General features: G+C 43.1%; 1 protein-coding gene and 1 pseudogene across 1 annotated transcript; both read right to left on the reverse strand.

Moving 5' to 3' along the window:
* Positions 1-1,766: 1,766 nt before the first annotated feature.
* Positions 1,767-8,757, reverse strand: LOC123840898 (large ribosomal subunit protein uL1-like; annotated as a pseudogene).
* A 10,672-nt stretch (positions 8,758-19,429) lies between these two features.
* On the reverse strand, positions 19,430-21,454 carry GCNT4 (glucosaminyl (N-acetyl) transferase 4). The gene has a single exon (XM_045886948.2). It carries the CDS (start codon positions 21,422-21,424, stop codon positions 20,060-20,062), a length of 1,365 nt encoding a protein of 454 aa, XP_045742904.1. The 5' UTR covers positions 21,425-21,454; the 3' UTR covers positions 19,430-20,059.
* Positions 21,455-22,028: the final 574 nt, after the last annotated feature.

Raw genomic sequence — 22,028 nt, forward strand, 5'->3', positions numbered from 1 at the left:
TTCTCGCTATGTCTCTCTCTGTCAAATAAATAAATAAAATCTTAAAAAAAAAAAAAAAAGAGGCTGGCTGTTCTCACTGATCTTCTGGGGGAGGGGCCTGTTGCCGTGGTTCCCAAATGTCTCTGCCGGAGGCGAATTGCCCCGCCCTTGCCCCCTCCCGGCTAAGTAATCTGCTCGGGTTTGCTCTCCGGGGCTTTTGTTCCCTGCGAGCTTTCCGTACAGCTTTGGAGGCGGAGAGTGAAAATGGCGGCCTCCCAATCTCCGCCCCGGAGGAGCCGAGAACTTGGGGCCCTGCTCCTCAGTGCGCCCCCAGAGAAAAGCCGTCAGTCACTCCCGTCTCCCCGGTCTCCGGCCGCACTCTGTGCTCACCCGGCCTGTGACTGCGCGTTTCTATCTCTGGCACCGACCCCGGGTGGAGTCTCCAAACCCAGCAGATCCCTGCGGTGCACTTCCGCACCTCTCCTCCCCGGGGAAAAAGGTGAGTCTCCCCGGATCTGCCGCTTGTTGGGTCCCTGCTGGAGGAGCAGTGGCCCGGCTGCCCCGGATCACAGTTTATGGCAATCCCGAGCTGAGCGCCCGCGCCTGGGCTCCATCTCTGCAGCCGGCTTCCCCACTCCGATACCTGGGAGCTCGGCCGCACTCAGGCACCCCCGGTCTTTCTGTGACCCCGAGGGTCCTGAGACCACACTGTCCCGGAGGGTTCCACCCCCCGCTTAGCCACTGGAGGGACGTCGCTCAGCGGAGCCGACTTTTAAAAGTTTCGATTTTGTGCTCCGCGGCTCTATCACTTGCCCATAGCCAGCTCCCTCCCCCGCGGTCTATCTACCGAAATATCGCCTCGGATTCACTTCTCCGCACGTCCTACCTTCCAGAAAGTGGTCGCTTGTCTGTTCAGAGAGTTGCTGCTCTTCTTTTCTTAAATCTCTTGTTGAGTTTGTAGGTGTTCAGAATGGTTTGATCCCTATCTAGCTGAATTCCTGGGACCAGACGAAATTTAGGTCTCCTACCCCTCCGCCATCTTGCTCTGCCCTGGCTAGTGATTTTAACATGGTGAGTTTGTTATCACCAAATGGTGGATTTATATTCCTTTAAAGAAGATCAAACTTTTTTGGCAGGTAGTTTAAGTTACTTGTGGGTTTGAAGCCCGATCCGTTTGAAGCCTGGTTTTTCAGCTCTTGTAGGGGAGTTGTAGAGTCCCCATTAGCCCAAAGCCAGTTTAACCCCACTTTTAAGGCATGGCCCTTCTGGGGTCTCTACTGAATGCCCCAGGTATTCAAGGCGATCTCTCCACCCTGCCTAGTGAGAACTTAAATGGTTTTGGGCCTACATGAGATCTGAAATTTATTTATGTCCTGCCTTCCTGTCAAGTATTCCTTTCTTTGAAGTTGTCATCCAGACTAGTGGGACTGCACCAGAGGCATAAACAGATCAGTGGAGGTCTGGGTAATTCCTGCCCTTTCTAAGTACTCTGCCCTGGAAAGGGTAGCCACCTCAATCTCTCTCAACTCCAGTCTCTGTTTAGATTTCTCTTTCTGGGCCATGGTCTGGACATTTCCTCCAGGCAGAAAGCCTAGGTGGTAGTAAGGCTCACCTCATTTTCTCCCTTTTCTCAGTTTTGTGCTGAGAAGCCTGCAAATTGTTTGTTTTTTTTTTTATATTGTTTCCAGTTTTCTAGTTGTTTATGGTGGGAAGGTACTTCTGGATCATCTTATCAATGGGTGCACAAGTAACTACCCCACTCTTTTTTTTTTTTGTAGCACTAGGGTTTATTGAGCTGTGCCTTCATGCAGATGCTGGGGCTTGCCCATGGTGCTCTTGATGCATAAAGCCCAGATGTTCTGCCAGTTCCTCTTAAGCAATGACGCCAGGAAACTGACAGCCAAGTGGATGTTGTACACAAGCTCGTCCTTTGTCATCTTCACGGGGCCAACAGCCACTGCCAGACACAGCACCTTCTTCATCTGGCCTTTGATTCTGGACTTCACTTCATCCACTTTGGCCACCATGTTCTCATTGTGGGTCAACAAGGAGGGGAACTTGCCAGCCTTCCTGAGGCCTGGGCCCAGGATTCATGGGATCTGCTTGATCAGAGATTCTGAAGCAAAAAAAGGCATCATACTTCTTGGCTAGCTTCTTGACTCATGTTTTATTCTTGTTGAACTCCTTCAGTGCCTCAGTATCCATGAGGGGAAATATCCACAGCGTTGGCCTCATCACAATGCTGCTGGTCCCCCCAAAACACATACAGGGAATTTGGGGCAGGGAGTGGACTTAAGCCTGCTGGTGCCCAAGAAGGGTTTGTCCTTCTGAGGGCCTTAATTCTTCAAGCTGATGTGCAGCTCCACCATCTCCCAAGACTTTGGTGCACACGCTGGTTTCCATGCGGGACTTCGCGAGCCGCCTTCTACAGGGTGTCTGGGGAGACTGCTGCTCATGGTGCCATGCCACAATAAGCCGAAAAGAGAGTCAGTGCTCCAGGCTTACATTTGAATTTCCAGCACTGGATTACCAGATTGAGGGAGCCCCCACTATGAAACACAGACACTAAGACAAAAGGGGAAAAAGACCAAGAAAACCCCAGATGATTCAGAGAGCAAAGTTTTTTAAAAAATTTTAATGAAAACCCTAAAAGGGACCCAAGAAGATACTGCATCACTGAAATCACAGAATGCCATGAAATTTTTTTAATGCAGGGAATAAAAAAGGTTTTGAAATTAAAAATATGTTAGAAGAAAGAAAAAATTCAGTATAAAGTATCAAAGATACAACTGAGGAAATTTTTCAGACAGTTGAACAAAAAGACAAGGAGATAGAAGGTACCAGAGAAGAGACAAATCCACCACAGGATTGATCAAGAGAGCCCAAATTTTCAATTCAAAGTATCTTTAGGAAAACAATATAGAAAAAAAGGAGGACAAGAAATTATGGAGAAAGAAAAGAAAACTTTCCGGGGCGCCTAAGTGGCTCAGTCGTTAAGCATCTGCCTTTGGCTCAGGTCATGATCCCAGGGTCCTGGGATCAAGCCCCACATCGGGCTCCCTGCTCTGCAGGAAGCCTGCTTCTCCGTCTCCCAGTCCCCCTGCTTGTGTTCCCTCTCTCGCTCTGTCTCTCTATGTCAAATAAATAAATAAAAATCTTTAAAAATTAAAAAAGAAAAGAAAACTTCCCAAATAGGAGTGTGAGCCTCTAGACTGAAAAAGGCCACTGACAGCTCAGCTCAATGAATTAAAGATCCTCACCAGGTAAACCATGACCAAAACTCAGGACACCTGAACAAATGAGATGCTCTCAGAAGCATACAAAATGTCAAAGATTAGAAAGGCAGAGCGACACAGGAAATGAGAGGACAATAGGCTAGTGCCTACAACTTCTAAGAGGACATGATTGCCATCTGGAAATTCATACCCTGATGAACTACCAAGTGAATGTAAGGGTCTAATAGAAGTATTTCCAAACACTCACTGCAACAAAAATTTGACCCTCCATTCATTCTCATGAAGCAGCAGAAGGATGTGCCCCATCAATCACAATGACAACCCAGGGTCCAGAAAACGAGGCATCTCGAACAAGAGACCGTGGGAACCCCCTGGAAAATGCCGGAGGTGGGGAGCTCCAGGGTGATAGCTGTGCAGCCAGCTCTGAGGACAGTTAGTGTAGGCTGGAGGGGGACAATGGTAAGGGAATGTTCAGAGAAGGGGACAGGAGACCTGATTATTGACTTGATATGACTATTGTGAAGAGTTTTCATTTAGCGTGTTATTTAGAATTATGAAGGCAAATATGAAAAATGGAGAAGATTTGAAAATCTGGGTCGTGGGAACTGGAGATCAGGAGGGCCTTGGGGAGTGACTGTTATTTTTTGTTTTAACCCTGTACTTCTGTCTGATTGTTAAAACTCTTCATTTATGGGGCGCCTGGGTGGCTCAGTCGTTAAGCGTCTGCCTTCGGCTCAGGTCATGATCCCAGGGTCCTGGGATCAAGCCCTGCATTGGGCTCCCTGCTCGGCGGGAAGCCTGCGTCTCCCTCTCCCACTCCCCCTGCTTGGGTTCCCTCTCTCGCTGTGTCTCTCTCTGTCAAATAAATAAAATCTTTAAAAAAAAAAACCAAACAACTCTTCATTTATTACTTCAATAAATAAAAAAATACTAAAAGGGTAAGAGGCCTAGAAATAAAAGTACAGGGTAGGTGTGGCCGTCATATCCAGGAAAGCTAGACCCCTGGAAAACTGGAGTTCCTGGGGTGAATTTATTTATTTATTTATTTATTTTTTTTTTTTTAAAGATTTTATTTATTTATTTGAGACAGAGAGAATGAGAGAGACAGAGAGCACATGAGAGGGGGGAGGGTCAGAGGGAGAAGCAGACTCCCTGCTGAGCAGGGAGCCCAATGTGGGACTCGATCCCGGGACTCCAGGATCATGACCTGAGCCGAAGGCAGTCGCTTAACCAACTGAGCCACCCAGGCGCCCCTCCTGGGGTGAATTTAGAAGGGACCTTACCAGAGGACCAATTTAGGGAGAAATGTAACTGTGAAGGCTGACTGGAAATTTCTGTTACCAAGTCTGCACATTCTCTCAATAGAGAAACAGATTCAAGAAGTCTAATTACATTCAGAAGGTTGCTTGATAAAGAGGAAATCAAAGTGAAGGGAGTTATATAGTCCCCAGAAATATTTCTTTTCTTTTTTTTTTTTTAAGATTTTACTTACTTATTTGTCAGAGAAGGAGAGAGAGAGCACAAGCAGGGGGAGTGGCAGAACGAGAGAGAGAAGCAGACTCCCCACTGAGCAGGGAGCCCGATGTGGGGCTCAATCCCAGGACCCTGGGATCATGACCTGAGCTGAAGGCAGATGCTTAACTGCCTGAGCCCCTAGTCTTTAGAAATATTTCATTCAAAAAAAAATTTCATTCAGACCATGATCAAAATTGCCTGGTGAGTCACCTGCTCCTTTAAGAGCTATCAGAGATCAGCAAACTTTCTCTGTCAAGGCCTAGATATTCAACGTTTCCACCGTGCAGGCTGTCTCTGTCCCAACTGGTCAACTCAGCTGTTACAGCTGGTTATCCCCGTTTTATCTGACCTGGTGTTAGCATGTTTTGCTTTTTCATCCAGTTTCTGTTTTTATTTCTGTTCCAAGAGAAATAACAGGATTTGCGCCAGTGGACTTTCTAGAACAAGTTGGATCATGGCTAAGATGTCAAGAAGAGTCTATTCATTTTGGTTTGTCATTAGGATTTCATTTCATGAAAGGAGGTTTCGTGAGATTCTCACTAACATGCAAGGACAATTTCAGGTTCATTCTGTGAACTTACAGATGTTCTTTAAAGAACCGCAGACATTTTCTTACCGCGTGGCTATTGGACCAGCTCTGCCTTTTGTTTTGTTTTCACCGCGGTTAAAAACCACAGCAATTACTCAAATGCAAAGAACTGAAACAGCAAGAATTAATGTTTGGCTCTTGGAAACTGAACATTTTGCTTTTCCACTTGCTTGCAATCTATCTTATTTAGTCTGCTGAGAGCAAAAAGGCAAAATAAAGAATGTTTTCCAAGATCTGTTCAGAGGACAAGCAGCAATTGTAGATTCAGTCACAAAGCTCAGAATTTCAGTCATTCAGCACCTGCTTACTGGGCGTTTATGGGGGGCTTGGTGCATACAGAACAGAGCACCGAACAACACACCAAATTTGTGGTCGTGTATTATGTAGCCAGCCACAGGTGCCGATATTGGGATGACTCAAGGACCCAGGCACTACACATGGCCTCGGCTTCTCATAGTGTGGTAGTGAGGTTCGGAGACAGAGCTTCCCCAGAGCAAGGGTCCCAAGAGCATAACCTTCCAGAGATCAGGGCAGAGGCTCTTCTTGCCTGGCCTAGGAAGTCACAGTAACATCACTTCCATCATACGTCACAAGCTCACTCAGATTCTAGGAGAGGGGATATAGGCTCCATCTCTCAATTGTTGAATTTGTGACCATCTTCTAAAACTGCCTCAAGGAGTTGGCCATTTGGAGCAGGGAGTAGAATGGTCAAGATCTGTACTGTCCATTCTGGAAGCAGCTGGTCACATGGGGCTATTTAAATGGGAATTAGGGACACTTGGGTGGCTCAGTCTGTTAAGCGTCTGCCTTCGGCTCAGGTCATGATCCCAGGGTCCTGGGATCGAGCCCCAGGTCGAGCCCCGAGTCAGGGTCCCTGCTCATCAGGAAGCCTGCTTCTCTGTCTCCCACTCCCCCTGCTTGTGTTCCCTCTCTCGCTGTGTCTCTCTCTGTCAAATAAATAAGTAAAATCTTTAAAAATAGATAAATAAGTGGAAACTAATCATGTTGCAAGCACTCCAGAGCTGCACGTGGCTAGGGACTACCATGCTGGAGAACACAGCCAGCACTGTGGGAGGTTCTGCTGGATGTGCTGCCCTGGGTGGATGTAACTGGGCCAGTTCTCTGAGTTAGAACATACATGGACTTAGAAGTGGAATAGAAAAAAGCCCTGGCTTTACATACACTATATGCCACTTAACTGAATTTAAATAAAATTAAATTAAAAAAATAAAGTACACAATGAATATACTTTCCCCAATAAAATATTTGTCCTTCCTGAAAAGAAGGAAAGAAAGAAAGGGAGAAAGAAAGAGAAAGAGAGAGAAAGAGAGAAAGAAAGGGAAAGAAAGAAAACGTGGCTTTAAGGACAGGTTCTTTGGCTGCTTTTTGCTGTTGTGTGCCTAGTGTCTCACAATTTTTTTGTGGAACGAAAGGATGTATACATAGGGAAGGCTTAAGTATACCACGTGCCAAGGTAGAGAAAAAGGGCCTCAGATGAGAGTGGAGTAGACCAGGGTCAGATCACACAGGGCCTTTCTTTCTTAAGGAGTTTATATTTTATTTTAAGTAAAATAGAACTCGCATAATATGTTGTTTCATATTTTGCTTATTTATGAGAGGCCTAAAAAGAAATAAATTTATTGCGGCTAGTGGGCTTATTTGTTAGTAAGAAAGGCAGTAGACAGAAATCTAGAAATAACAAAGGCCTAACCAAATTAGAAATCTATTTATCTCTGTTTATATAAATGTAGGCTCCTATGGCAACTCCAGAATAATCAGGAACCCAGGCTCTTGATTGGGCCTTCTACTTTATTATCCAAGATGTCTACTTTGGTCCAGTTTTTTTTTTTTTTTAAAGATTTTATTTATTTATTTGACAGAGAGAGACACAGCGAAAGAGGGAACACAAGCAGGGGGGAGTGGGAGAGGGAGAAGCAGGCTTCCCGCGGAGCAGGGAGCCCGATGCGGGGCTCGATCCCAGGACCCCGGGATCATGACCTGAGCCGAAGGCAGACGCTTAACGACTGAGCCACCCAGGCGCCCCTGGTCCAGTTTTTTTAAATCTGCTTTCTAGATAGGAGAAAGAGAGAGAGGGCGAGCTGCTGGCCCTCATATCCAGGATGATGCTCTCACTTCTTCTAGGTCTTTTTTTTTTTTTTTAAAGATTTGATTCGTTTATTTGAGAGAATGGGAGAGATAGAGAGAGCGTATGAGCGAAGGGAGGGGCAGAGGGAGAGGAAGCAGATTCCCTGCTGAGCCCAACACTGGGTTTGATCCCAGGACCCTGAAATCATGACCTGAGCCGAAGGGAGATGCTTAACCGACTGAACCACCCAGGCACCACTTACCTCTAGCTTCTTAACTTAATTATATCTGCAAAAACCCTTCCTCCAAATAAGGTCATATTCACAGTTATGGGTGGAGGTCTTGTACGTCTGCTCAATTTAAGGACACTTCTCAGAAAGTTGCACAAAAAACTTCCACTATATTCCTTTGGCCAGTTCTTGATCATATGACCACATCTACCTTGCAAGGGAGGCTAGGATACATAATCTTTATCCTGGGAAATATGTCTTCAGCTAGGAAGGAGAGTTCTATTACTCCAGAAGCCAAGGCAAGACATGAGGGGCAGCAACTATCAGTCTCTGGCAGAGCTGTGTGCACAGGTGTGTTTCCACTAGACTATGAGCTCCTGGAGAAGGAGTGAGTCTAATTCATCCCCAATCCCCAGCACAAAGCATGGTGCTTAACATGCAGTAACTCAGCATTGATTGTGTGCTGAATTGCATGCTTCTCCATTTCAAGGTTCTTAAATTCCAATCCCTTTCTCAGAAAGATTTATTTCTTAGAAGCACATTCCCTGCACACCCCCTCCTCCCCCCCACCCGCCCCCCGGGCCCTGCTTGCTGAAGAATGAGGGGACTTTTCTCCCATCTTCACCCTGAGAATCTGATGGGGCTCCTGGAGATAAACACAAGTGCAGGGTCCTCCTGGAATTTCTCCACTCTTAAGCTCGTCCCCACTGAGTCCCCAGCAATGTGCCACTTAGAGTTGAAGTAATTCCTCTGGTACTGGCTCTAGCCGTGGACTATGCTCCTGGGAGGTTGGTGATGCTTTGTATTTGCCTGTCTCTCCAAGGTTTGGGGGGACAGCTCGCCTCGTGACATCTGTTCTCTGAGGCATCCAAAAAAGAGTTGTTGATTTTCAGTTTGTTTAGCTCTCTTCTTACTGAGATGGTTCAGAAGAGGATGGATTGGTAGGGGGACAACAAGAAAGAGAGAAAAGGTGAGGGGCAGGGAGGAGAGGCAGGAAACACAGGAAATAAGGACACTCATGAGCCAGGAGCTCCACCTTCCTGCAGTCACCTCACCTTTTCCACCAGCCGGGTATGCACTCAACTGGCCCCCCAATTCCAACTGCCGCCGCCACACGGGCCATTTTCAACTCTGATTGGTTAGTAGAATCCCCTGCGGAGCTATTATAGTGCCCTGCACCTAGGTCTCCCCTAATTAGAAACACGTTAGGGGCTTCTCAAGTGTCATTGGTGCTGAGAACCCGTGATCTAGAGTCTTGCTCCTCAGGGGATGGGCCACGGACAGGCAGCATTGGCATGGCTTGGGAGCTTGGCAGAGAGGCAGCATCTCAGACCCGACCCCAGACCTACCCAATCGGAATTCGCAGTTTAACAAGATCCACCGGTGATTTCTATGCACATTAAAGTTCGAGAAACTCTGATGAGATGACCCTCCTATAACCCCCACGATGGCTATCCTCACGAAGCAGACGGCTCCCTAAGACGTGCTATGTGAGCCAGGTGTCCTGCCCAGCACATGGTGTCAGCGGAGAAGTCTGATTCGGCCACATAGATAGCAAGCCTGCTGTCATTCCCTAAGCCTAATGTGTTTGAAATAGAGAGAATTCGATCTTCCAGCAGGGAAAGGGGCTTGGGCCCTTTAGTCTGAAACATCGATTCAGGGTTCATTAACTTCAACATCCACAAGAGTAAAAACCACTCTGGTTGGATTAATTGAATAGGTTATAACTGAAGAATTGGGGTTAACTTGGAGGTTAGGGTTGGAAACAGGCGTAAGAGACTTCAGTGGAAAAGCAGATTCAAGCATGAGACCAAGAGAAGGACATTGAGAGGAAGGAAGCCAGGGGAGGAAGACGAAGGTCAAGTCAGCTGGGGGGGTGGGGAGCACAACAGGGAGGATTGGTGGCCTCCAACAGAGCGACTAACAGAGGAAAGGCAACAGCAGCCCCAAGTCCCCATTCCCCCCATGCCCCACAGATGTGTTCCTCAACCATGGCTTCCTGTTTACTTCTGTAAGCTCCGGTTGCCTCCTTCCCTACAACATCTCAGTACTGTGTGGAATGAAATAACCGTGGGCATGTGTCCAGCCCTTTGCTGCTCACTGGAACTGGTGCATAAAGACGGGTAGTGTGAACTGGCTGAGGGCTTGGCCTTTGGAGTCACAAAGCCTCAATTCCAAACTCCGCTCTACACTTACTCACTGGGGACCTTGGACAAGTCAGTTGACTTCCTTGGGGTTGTCATCATCTACAAAATAAAGATGATAAGGGCAACCACTCATAACGGTAAATGCAGAAGGATTTGAAGCAAAGACTACCGTGCTTGGCACAGTGATATACACATACACACACGTGCATATGGTATATCATTTGATATATTTTTAATATATATATTTATGTGTATTTAATATATTTAATACATAATATGTATTAAATAATAATCCGAGAAGGAACCGAGACCTGATTCTTTTGGCTTTTTTGGTCGGAAGATTGTTCACCATTCTTTGTGACCTGTCTAGGTTCCTTCGAGAGTGCTAAATGAGAGTAATAACACTTAAAAAGTTATTTTATTTTATTATTATTGTGAAAAGATTTATTAATTTATTTTATTTATTTTTAAAGATTTTATTTATTTATCTGAGACAGAGAGAATGAGAGACAGAGAGCACATGAGAGGGGGGAGGGTCAGAGGGAGAAGCAGACTCCCCGCCGAGCAGGGAGCCCGATGCGGGGCTCGATCCTGGGACTCCAGGATCATGACCTGAGCCGAAGGCAGACGCTTAACCGACTGAGCCACCCAGGCACCCCTATTAATTTATTTTAGAGAGAGAGAGTGTGTGTGTGAGTGAGGGGAGCGGCAGAGGGAGAGTGAGAAAGAATCCTCAAGCCAACTCCATGCTGAGTGTGGAGCCCGTGAGGATCTCAATCCCAGGAGCCCAAGATCATGACCTGAGCTGAAATCAAGAGTCAGCTGCTTAACAGACGGAGCCACCCAGGCGCCCCTTAAAAAGTTATTTTAAACAAATTAATGTGTAGAACTTATTTGGATCCTGATTTAAACAAATGGTAGCTACAAAGATATATGCGATACAATTGGGAAATTTTGAAAATGGACTCATTGTTACATATTAAGGAATTGTTAATTTTGTTAGGTGTGGTTATGTTAAAAAAAAAGATCTTGACACTTAGATTCATCTTAAAGCATTAGGTAAGATCATCTAATATTGCCAACATTTGATTTCTTTTGACCTATAAAAACAGCAGTTGCATATGGCTCAAATATGGACAAAACAGGTATGTATCTGGCACTTCCCTGCTCACCAGGACCTGAGCATAAAGCACAGGTAGACTGCAGGGGCTAAGTGAAGTAATATGATTCTGGGATTTTCTTTTAAAATATTTCTGGGGAAAACAGGGTGGAGAGAGGCCCATAACCTTGGATTTTTGTTATGAGAGAGAAACAAGAGTTTCTCTTTCTCTCTTTTTCTTTTTAAAAAATGGGCCAGCCTCTTTGCTTTCTTTTCAGGAACAAGAAGTTATCCCCTGGCAGGGATTTGGAAAGTCCCAGGGACCCTGATTAGCCTAATTTAGGCAGTGTTTCCACTCCGTAGACCAATCACTGTGGCTGTGGCCTTGAGGCCCTGTGCCTACCCCATCCGTAGCCAGGAGGAGTATTTTCTGAAGACTTGGGAGGGAGAAGGGCTCAGCAGACCCAAGTGATAGCCATCCTTCTAAGGCCTTTGGTTGTACTAGCCATTAGATTATAAACCATCTTGGCTTACAGATTATGTCTTTTTCCTTCGTGGTTGCTTAGTTGGCTTTTTTTCCCAGCTTTTATGTTAAAGTTTATAGAGCTGGCTGCAAACTTTGTTGCAAAAAAGTAGCAGTTTCCATTTCTTGCCCCATTTCCCTTCTTCAGTGGCAACTAGTTTCAACTCTCTGAACTGGTTCTTTCGGTTTTATTTCCACCTAGCGAAATGGCATTTTTATATTGCTATACTTGATTTTTCAGTTTTAGGCATAATCTGTTGATTCCTACCATGGGAGATAATATCTTTCACACACACACACACACACACACACACACACACACACCTACACTCCCCACCCCACACATTCATCCTTTCTATCCCCCAAACTCACAATAAGTTCTATCAGTATCATGTTGACTGGATCAGGATTTAAAAGTCACATATTAAATGTTAAGTGGTTAACATACAGGATTACGACCATGTCAACAGTTTCCAGCTGAGCCACAGCTGCACAAGTTTTGCTCTCCTTTGGGCTCATCATTTTTCCCCATAGACATTCAGTCCCTAATTCTGCCATGGTGTATTTTGCCTCTAGACAAATACGTTCAGATTTATGAGGCATTCTATATCTTCATCATCCCAAAGAAATATCTGAAGCTTGCTGACCTACTCCAATGTGAACTGGACGTCACTTCCCTTCCTTCCATGTTGGACTCCCTACTTCCTATGGAGATGGCCTTCCCAACAACCATTGGTGAAACCACCTGTAAAACTGGATCAATAATTATCCTGAATAAAAAAGAATTAGTAGCCGTTAAGAGTAAATTGAATCATGGACGATAATTATTGCAATGAAACTTACCTGTTCCGTTTTGCTGTTTAAAACAATGGGAATCCTAGGAGCTAGTTTCCCTTAGGCAGATACATTTTGCTGAGTTTTCTAGATCCCCGCCCCCCTTTTTTTTGAGCATCCACCCATGGTTGAAGTAGAAACTTAGAAACATTTAAAGATGACATATAACTCTGTATCTATTTTGCATTAGCATTCCTGTAGCAGCTTGAAACAGTGAGGTTAGAATGATATGGCTCTCTGTTTCAATATTTTAAATTTTTTTAGGGCTGTCACACCGAAATGTTCGTGAAAAATTCCATCTGGGTACTCTGCCTCACCAGCATACATCTTGAAGAGAATTAACACCCAGGTCTGAATTTGAGACTTCACTGCACTAATTTCAGGTTAACTAGACCCCCAAAATTCATTTTTTTACTTACATTTTATAAAACGGTTCCTAATAAGGCAGGAGTGTGGTTGAAAATAATTTTGGGAGGACTTATAGTTAGGGAAATATATCAGCTTCAATCGTTATTAAATACATATAGATAACCACCTCTTCAACAATGTAGAGAGAGCATGTAAACTATTTCTGAACTTCTGATCACAGCTTTTTAGGATCTGGAGGTATGTGTGCTTATTGTAATATTTGGTGCTTTCTAAATGCTAATTGGCCAAATGTTTCTAATGTAAAGAAACAGTTTCAGGAAAGATATCCTAATAGTGGTTCTCAAAGTGTGGTCTAGAACAGCATGAGCAAATTCACCTCTCCTGTCACTGCTCCACTTAATGAAAAAGTGAACAAGGGAGAAAGGAAACAATTTGTGTCTTAACACACCCTTTTAGTGATTCTGCTGCAGACTAAGGTTTGAAAACCATCGTCCTAGGAAAACACTGTAAGTTAGTAACAGAGAACCAAGGTTACAGTAGCTTAAAGTATGTATCAGGTTTTTTTACCCGTAAAAGAAGCTGAAGTAGGTGGTCTTGGATGGTTCAAATATTATATTTTCATTCTTTCCTTGCCATAGAAATTGTATCCCCATGTTTTTAAAATGGCAGCTGAGGGATGCCTGGGTGGCTCAGTCGCTAAGCGTCTGCCTTCGGCTCAGGTCATGGTCCCAGGGTCCTGGGATTGAGCCCCGCATCGGGCTCCCTGCTCGGCGGGAAGCCTGCTTCTCCCTCTCCCACTCCCCCTGCTTGTGTTCCCTCTCTCGCTGTGTGTCTCTCTCTGTAAAATAAATAAAATCTTAAAAAAAAAATAAAATGGCAGCTGAAATTACAGCTACTATAAACACATTCTAAACAGTAGGAAAAAGCAAGGCAGGTGTAGGGAAGGTGAACCAAGTAAGCCGTCTTTTAACTGTATTCTCAGATGCCCCACGCAATGACTTCTGCTTTTTCTTATTTGCAATCCCTAGTGAAAGGGAGGCTGGGAAATAACAGTTGGTCATATTATTGCTCAGAATAAAAATACACAGAGGCCAGGGAGAATGGGTATTAGAAGGAACCAGCAGCCTTTAGATCCTTCCTGGAATAGAGTTAAACATCAAAAGTAAGGCTTTCAGAATATGAGCACTTCATTAACCATACATTAAAACACCTTCTTTGATCTTAGAGGAATGGCTGCATCCTTGCGTAAGACAAAGGTTTTTGCTCACTTTGAGAATCAGAATAGCCATTTATCAGAATAAGTATATACAGTTTATTTCACATAGGTTGCGGCCATGTTTGATATACACCAACCAAATGTCCCATGCAATTCTCTGACAGGGTGATATGTCAAAGAATATGTAACATATGAAAAGTGATCAGTTAAAAAAAAAACCCATTCTCTTCAGAATTGTAATTCCTTTTTCAGAAAGCAACTCAAGGAAAGGAGAAGCTATATGTATAAAGCTGTTCACAGCACTGTTTTATATGATAGCAAAGAAAAAAAAGTTAAGTAGTTTACAATCCAAATGCCCTATAACAAAGGAAAGGCTGAGTGAATTATGGTATGACCATTAGATAGCCATAAAGATCATGCAGGAACATAGGAAAGTGATTGCAAATATATTGGCGGTGGGCAGAGAGATAAAAAGTGTGTATGTATGTGGGTAAGATTAGAAGAGCATTCAGAGTGGAGAAAGGGGAACCCTCTTACACTGTTGATGGGAATGCAAGCTGGTGCAGCCACTCTGGAAAACAGTATGGAGGTTCCTTAAAAAGTTGAAAATAGAGCTACCCTATGACCCAGCAATTGCACTACTGGGTATTTACCCCAAAGATACAAATGTAGTGATCTGAAGGGGTACGTGCACCCCGATGTTTAAATTTTTTTTTTTGAAGATTTTATTTATTTATTTGACAGAGAGAGAGATAGCGAGAGCAGGAACATAAGCAGGGGGAGTGGGAGAGGGAGAAGCAGGCTTCCCGTGGAGCAGGGAGCCCGATGTGGGACTCGATCCCAGGACCCTGGGACCATGACCTGAGCCGAAGGCAGACGCTTAACGACTGAGCCACCCAGGCGCCCGTGCACCCCGATGTTTATAGCAGCAATGTCCACAAGCCAAACTATGGAAAGAGCCAGATGAATGGACAAAAAAGACGTGGTATATATATATACAATGGAATATCACACAGCCATCAAAAAATGAAATCTTGCCATTTGCAATGATGTGGATGGAACTAGAGGGTATTATGCTAAGCAAAATAAGTCAATCAGAGAAAAACAATTATCATATGATTTCACTCATATGTGGAATTTAAGAAACAAAACAGGAGCATGGGGGAAGGGAGGGAAAAATAAAACAAGATGAAATCAGAGAGGGAGACAAACCATAAGAGACTCCTAACTCTAGGAAACAAACTGAGGGCTGCTGGAGGGGAGATGGGTGGGGGGAGGGGGTAACTGGGTGATGGGCATTAAGGAGGGCATGTGATGTAATGAGCACTGGGTGTTATATAAGACTGATGAGGGGTGCCTGGGTGGCTCAGTCATTAAGCATCTGCCTTCTGCTCAGGTCATGATCCCAGAGTCCTGGGATCGAGCCCCACATCGGGCTCTCTGCTCAGCGGGGAGCCTGCTTCTCCCTCTCCCACTCCCCCTACTTATGTTCCCTCTCTCGCTGTGTCTCTCTCTGTCAAATAAATAAATAAAATCTTTAAAAAATAAAAAAATAAATAAAAATAAAATAAAAAGACTGATGAAACACTGAAGTCTACTTCTGAAACTAATAATACACTACATGTTAATTAATTGAATTTAAATAAATTAAAAAAACATTCAGAGAACTATAATGGTTTTGTCAGGGTGTTAGAATTATGAATATAAATGATTTCTGTTTACATATCTTTTATTCTATAACAATGACAACAAAAAAAGTAAAATAAATTCACCCAAGTCACAGACCATATTTTTCCCTCAGATTCTCTTCTGGCTGTTTGTCTTCTCCATGATTCAATCCCAGATGCTCCCAGGAAGGACTCTGCCGCTCTATGTGAAGGCCACACCTGAGGCCAGGTGAATAGTCAACATACCCATGTGTGTTGATACACTGATCATTTGTCTTTGAAGCAAAGCTCAAGCTGTTTGTTATGCATCTTCCCAGGAATATCTTTCCAACAGTGGGAATAAATTTGCAATCATCTGTTCTCTCTGCCAGGGTTTCCCCATAATCAGTTTCATGAAATGAGAAACCACTTGTCCTAGTTCATATGTAGATTTGTAGATCCCAAAGGGAATAAAAAATATATAGAACTGATCACCTAGGAATCAAGCCTATGGGTCTTCAATATGATGATAAATACCCCACCCGCGACTGCTACCAAAAGTCCAAATCCTTCCATGAGAGTACTGTGGATTCGCATCGTTGTCCAGTTTGGCAAGAGCAAGAATTAATCATAGGTTAAGAGTAGATGTTAATTTTTATTATGTCGAAGATTCCCAAAATGGCCTTATTCCTTGAGGTGGATTGTGATTTGTGAGTGTGACCTGCATACTCCTTGCCAGCTTGGGACGTTGGTGACTTATGGCTTTACACAGGATGACAGAAGAACACTGGTCGGGGCATTTTCCGAGTGTGTGGGAGGCATAGAGATCAGCCATATGAAATAGTCCTTAGCTTAGCAGAGCTAGGAAAGGTGGTGATATTCAGAACAGAGGGGAAGTTCACCAGGAATCAGCCACCAACCAAACCTAAGGGCCCAGGGGGCTCACCCCAAGGCAGGGGTCCTGGTGTGGAGAGAAGAGGCTTGATTCTCCAGGGACCAAGGGACCTGACATGAAGAGCTCGGTCTCCCCTACCTATAACGTCCACAAAGTAATCCAGCACACAGGAATACTTGTTTAGATAATTCATCTTAGACGAGAAGTCAATCTGGGGGAGAATGAAGACAGATCCTGAAAGATTCCTTCAAATTAAACAATTCAATTTCAAGTGCCCATATTTTGTGTATTATACACACACGAATTCTTTAACTCTGAAGTGAAATCAACTGTGCTCTTCAAATACTGGGCAAGTGTCATAAATGGAAAGAGTCTTTGTGGGGAACCGGTACCAGGAGAGAAAGGAAACATCACAAATTCCAGGGGTTTGGTTTTCGGAGCATATTTTACTTTACAATCCAAGAGAATTAACATCTGCTAGCAGCATAATATCAAAATGCAACATCAGTCTATTTAAAACTCCTATAATGGGAAATATGTCTTTCAAAAATGGTAAAAAAAAAAACAACAAAAACGGCTGTAACATACATATAGTACATTCACTTTCCATTCTCAAAAAGGATTGTCATTTTTGTTTTCATGAAATATGTCAAAATATATATATGTGTGTGTCTGTATAATATTCACATTCTGGAAGGCAAGAGAAATCTTCAAATTTAGTTCTGTAAATTTAAACATTTTATTTGTGTATATATATATATTTTTTCCACTTAGAATAACCAAAACATTAAAAATAGCAGCAACATTGATCTTTAAATATTATAATGTTATAGTAGATCATTCACATAATGTAGATCTATATTAGTAGCTCTTTCATTATTAATATCTAATACAATTTACAGACTTCAAGGTCCTGGTCTTGTTGCCAAATAACTTAGAATCTAGATTCAATAAATACTATGCAAAGGATGACTATAAAATACAGACTGTAAAACATTTTCTAGACCAGAAAAAAATCATACCAAAAGGTTTTAATCAGGTCTGAAGGAGGTTCAAAGACATGTAAGGAAACTGCAGGATTCCCAAGGCAAAAGAGATGACCTGACAAGCTCCCTGAAATGTTGAACTGAATCCCAGGAAATATGTCAATGGGGACAAGAAGGCACTGGGGCCATGTTTCATTGGAGTATGGCATGAAAGTAATTAACAACTGGAAAATTTCCAGGGATAGAATCATTTCTCACCAGGAGGCAAGACACTGGATAGGAGATCGATATTTACTTTTCATTTATTCTGATGGCCAAATGCATAAAAACCAAGATTTCAGTGGGACCTTGTGTTGAAGCCTACAAGGCAGAAAAAATTGATCCAAGCCACTGGATCGATGTGCTGATCCTGTTGGCTTAAAAAGAACTCCAGATGTGGTAACGGGATTCTTTGTACCTAGATTGATTCACAGAAGTTGCTCCTATGATTGTGGCTTCTTTTATATTTCAAAGGTTTTCCAGAAGAGGTAAATGGTAAAGTCACACAATGGGGCTGGATCTCTGTTTGCCCTGTAATGAGACTACTCTCTGATATTTACTGTTGATAGTTTGTCTCCATTTTTAAACCAGTTCACACACTATTTTGATTCTCTCTCTCTCTCTCTCTCTCTCTCTCTCTCTCTCTCTCTCTCTCACACACACACACACACACACACACACACAGTGTGAGGAGGCCAGGGTAGGCTCCAAGTACTCACTTTAAAGACCAGGAAAACTGAGGCTCATAGAGACCAAAATGACTTAGCTTGTCACAATCACACACACAATCAAACTGATAAGTATCTTCTGCAGAACTTAACTCTGTCCAACAGTTACTTATTTTCTTTTTAAGATTTATTTATTTTTAAACATTTATTTATTTTGGGGGGGGATAGGCAGCGGGAGAGAATTTTAAGCAGACTCCTCACTGAGCATGGAGCCCTGTGTGAGGCTTGATATCATGACCCTGAAATCATGACCTGAGCTGAAACCAAGAGTCAGACGCTTAACCGACTGAGCCACCCAGGCGCCCCCAACAGTTACTTATTTTTAAGAACAGGAGCTTGGTCATAGTTGTTTTCTGAAGAATGAAGTAATGTGAAGGCTGCGGGGGATAAGAAGAAGAAAAATGAGCTGGAGAGAAGTGGTACCACTTGGCAGTCAGTATCATAAACTTTAAAACCAGCAAAGTGCATTTCACATGTAGAACACAGACATTTACAAAAAGATTTAAATACTCTAGTCTTCCAAATAGTCTCATATTGGCCATGATTACTACATCTTTACATAGATGCTGAGGCTGACACTGAAACATAAGATCAGCAAGAAATTTTTACATGAGTTCCATGATTTCCCAAGAGATGTAAAAAAATGTTACAACCTGTTCTCAGGACGCTGCTCCTGTCCCATTTCACCTCCGGCACAATACAGTGACATTAAAATAGGTGTATATTTGATTTGTTTAGGGGTTTTCTAAGGTGTAGGTTTTACAAAATACCACTAATGAATATTCTTGCTATGTCCTAAAGAAACTTTGCTTTTTCTCTCTGTATCTAAGCTGAGAAGACTTTAGTGGGCTTAGAGCTTTTGTAAGTTTAAGTTTGGATTCTACTTGGATAGTTACTGGAGACGTAAGCAAAAATTTTAAATGACCATAAGAGTTAATTTAGAAAGCTGTCATATTTTACACAACCTTTTCAAGAAAATTCAGTGGCTCTTAGCTTAATGGCTCCATAGCACAAAATTACACTAATTACACTGTAAAAAACCTACATATAATGATAATCTATGAGCTAGAAGACTTAAGTTCTACGTTCGGGAATGTAACGCTTTGAACTAATAATCAAGTTCTTATTTTTAATCAATAATTTTAAAGAACTAATTGAATTAAAAAAGAGACCATTCATGAAACCATTGTGCAACATGATTCTAAAGTCCTATAAATCCCTTTGTTTCCCTTCAGGCACCACCTGTCCCAGTCCCCCCACCCCCCACCCAGCCTCCCTAACATTCACACACTATATGCCCCGCCAACAGAGTCTTCTGACTCTGAATTGAAAGGGTGAGGCACCAATAGGAAAATGCTTTGGCAAGCAGGAAACTGGACAATTCTTTGAGCTTTCCTGAGGTAGTGGAGTTTCTCCTAATATTCTAATGGCTAAGACAAGTCTGGGGAGCTGAATTAAGAGACAAGTGGAGTGTTGGTCATTATACTTAAACACTACCCTGAAATTGGTGGTTTCAGTGGTTATGTGATTATCCCACTCTCCAACACCTTTTCAGTAGAATCCTGACTGCTATGTGGAGAACGTGATACTAAGGTTGCTGTGGAACTAGGGCAAGCCTTGAAGGCATTGTATAACTCATTACAATTTGAATCTAATTCCTACACATTTCTATAAAAGTACCTGGCATACAGTTGGAGCTCAGTATCAGTAGTTGCTGAGCTCTGATGATGGACTGTTTAAAATCTCTGATTTAGCTCCATAAGGTTACAAGGAAAAACAAAAAACACCCAACCAAATGCAGGCTAATTGTCGCCTTTGTGCGTGGCATTTTGGGCACCTCGCAAATTGTGAGGAGGTTAAGCTCGAATGGTACTGGGTGTGGTGTAGCACACAAGTCCGTATGAGCTCTAGTTATCAGATGCCTTCTTTCTATCATGATTTTATCATGATGTGATTACGGGATTTTCAGCCATAAGTAACTTTTTTGAAGACATAGTAATCCATTGTCTCTGTTGCTCTTCAAGCTTTTCTGCCAGGCATTTAATCAAGACAGGATCCACCTTAGAATCAAATTTATTAGCAAACCAATGTCCATCATTTATAAGCCACCTTAATTCCGCCGTTCCAAAGATACACACACTTCGAAGGTGGGAGCCGGTACAACGGGGATACAAAAGCCCTTCATGATAGTTCCACTTGACAAGGCGGGTCTTACTCTGCAAGTCAGACACATCCTGGGCTGACCTAGAGATCTCCCCAGGTATTCCTGGTACCCGAATTAAGGTAGCCCAAAAATGTTCATCAGGCGAGTATGTATCTTTAGACCAGGCAAAAAAGTCTTTAACGAGGGAGTTGTTGAAAACATATTTAACAAATGCTCGACTTAAAACAAAATAAGCACTGCCAACAAATATCTCAATGTTATGAGGGGGGGCTTCCTTGGAGATGTTTGTCCTTATTGGTAGCTTCACATATTCATAAGGCACCTGTCTGAGTTCATGGTGGTAAGTGAATCTTTCCATTTTACTGTTAGGGGGTTTCACCGTTTCTAACATATTTGCTCCATTGAGTTTCTTTAACTCTGACACTAATTCAAAGTTTGACTTCAAAGGAAAATCTTGCCCACACAGATTGATAACATATTTCCACGGAACCGAGGACCTGAGGAGGTCTGACAAACAATTCAGATCAGCTTGGAGTCTGGAAATGTGTGCATATTGCACTGTCTCTAATTTGGAGGCAATGAAAACATTGGGGAAGCACTTAGCTAAATTGTTCATGGCAACTTTGAAGGTATCAGGTGACTTATGGTCATAATGGATGCAGTACACATTGTGCTGGTTGTATATGGCATGAAGTAGCCTTTCAACCATAATGGCGTCTTTATGAACGACCAAAGAATAGGCTATTGGGAAGCTCTTCTCCTCCCTTGAAACAGGCTTTTGATGGTACTTTCTCAGGGTCTGATAAATGTCACAATCGCTGGTTATCGCCACAACATCCTCATCATCCAAGTCGATGATGTCCCTCCTTCTTATTTCCAGACTCTTGCCAATTTCCAAAGGTGCCTGTTCATAGACACCTGAACAGTTAACTTCATACCTGACTTCATTTTTCACACTGGTGTATCTGTTCCTTACAAAAGGTGAGGTACTCAGGGAGGATTCAACCAAGTAAATGCCTCTTTGAGGGAAGAGGAGGCTCCTCACATTTAGAAGCTTCAACAAGGAGAACAGCCATAGAGTTACAAATAAGATGAAAACTTTCTGCTGTGCTGGGTATTTAAAACAGCATTTGAATGTCTTCATTCTGGAAGAGGAAAAAGGAATAATACAGTTAAAATAAGAGAAAGAGAACTAAGAGAAAATTAGCTCCGTTCAATCAAAATTCACTGGGTACCTTTCACATGCCAGGCAGAATGCTGGGCCCCAAGGTAAATAAAACAAGGTTCTCACTCTTATGAGAATCCAGAAATAAGGGAATGAGAATATATAGAATGGTGGTATTTTGTGGTATTCTGTGTTAACTACATCTGAATTGTGAGAGATGTTGGTGACCAAATAGAATAGCCAATTATGTAAACTCCTAAAATACAAGTACTGTGTAACTTTTAGTGTCTGCACTTCTGCTCAGCATATTTGGGGAGAGATTACTCTGGTTTGGGCAGAATTGGTCTACACAATTAGATGTCATTAAGGGGTCAGTGGAGATGCAAATGGCCCACCTGAGCCTAAAAGGAGCATCCATCGTGAGTCTACCTTCGGATCCTTATGAGATATAGATCTGAAGTCAGAAGGGGAAAGCCCAGTGAACCCCACTGCTATAGACTGAATGTTTATGTCTCTCCCCAAATTCACATGTTGAAACCTAAGCCCCAGGGTGACGGCATTAGGAGGTGGGGCTTTGGGAGGT

Source organism: Mirounga angustirostris, unplaced genomic scaffold (genome assembly GCF_029215605.1).
Source record: "Mirounga angustirostris isolate CCGP_5_RB_7025 unplaced genomic scaffold, mMirAng1.0.hap1 SCAF_7, whole genome shotgun sequence".
In the NCBI taxonomy this organism is placed as follows: Eukaryota; Metazoa; Chordata; class Mammalia; order Carnivora; family Phocidae; genus Mirounga; species Mirounga angustirostris.

What these genes read in the sequence shown, in the direction of transcription:
- GCNT4 (XM_045886948.2), bottom strand. Translation starts at nt 21,424, where the DNA reads ATGAAGACATTCAAATGCTGTTTTAAATACCCAGCACAGCAGAAAGTT.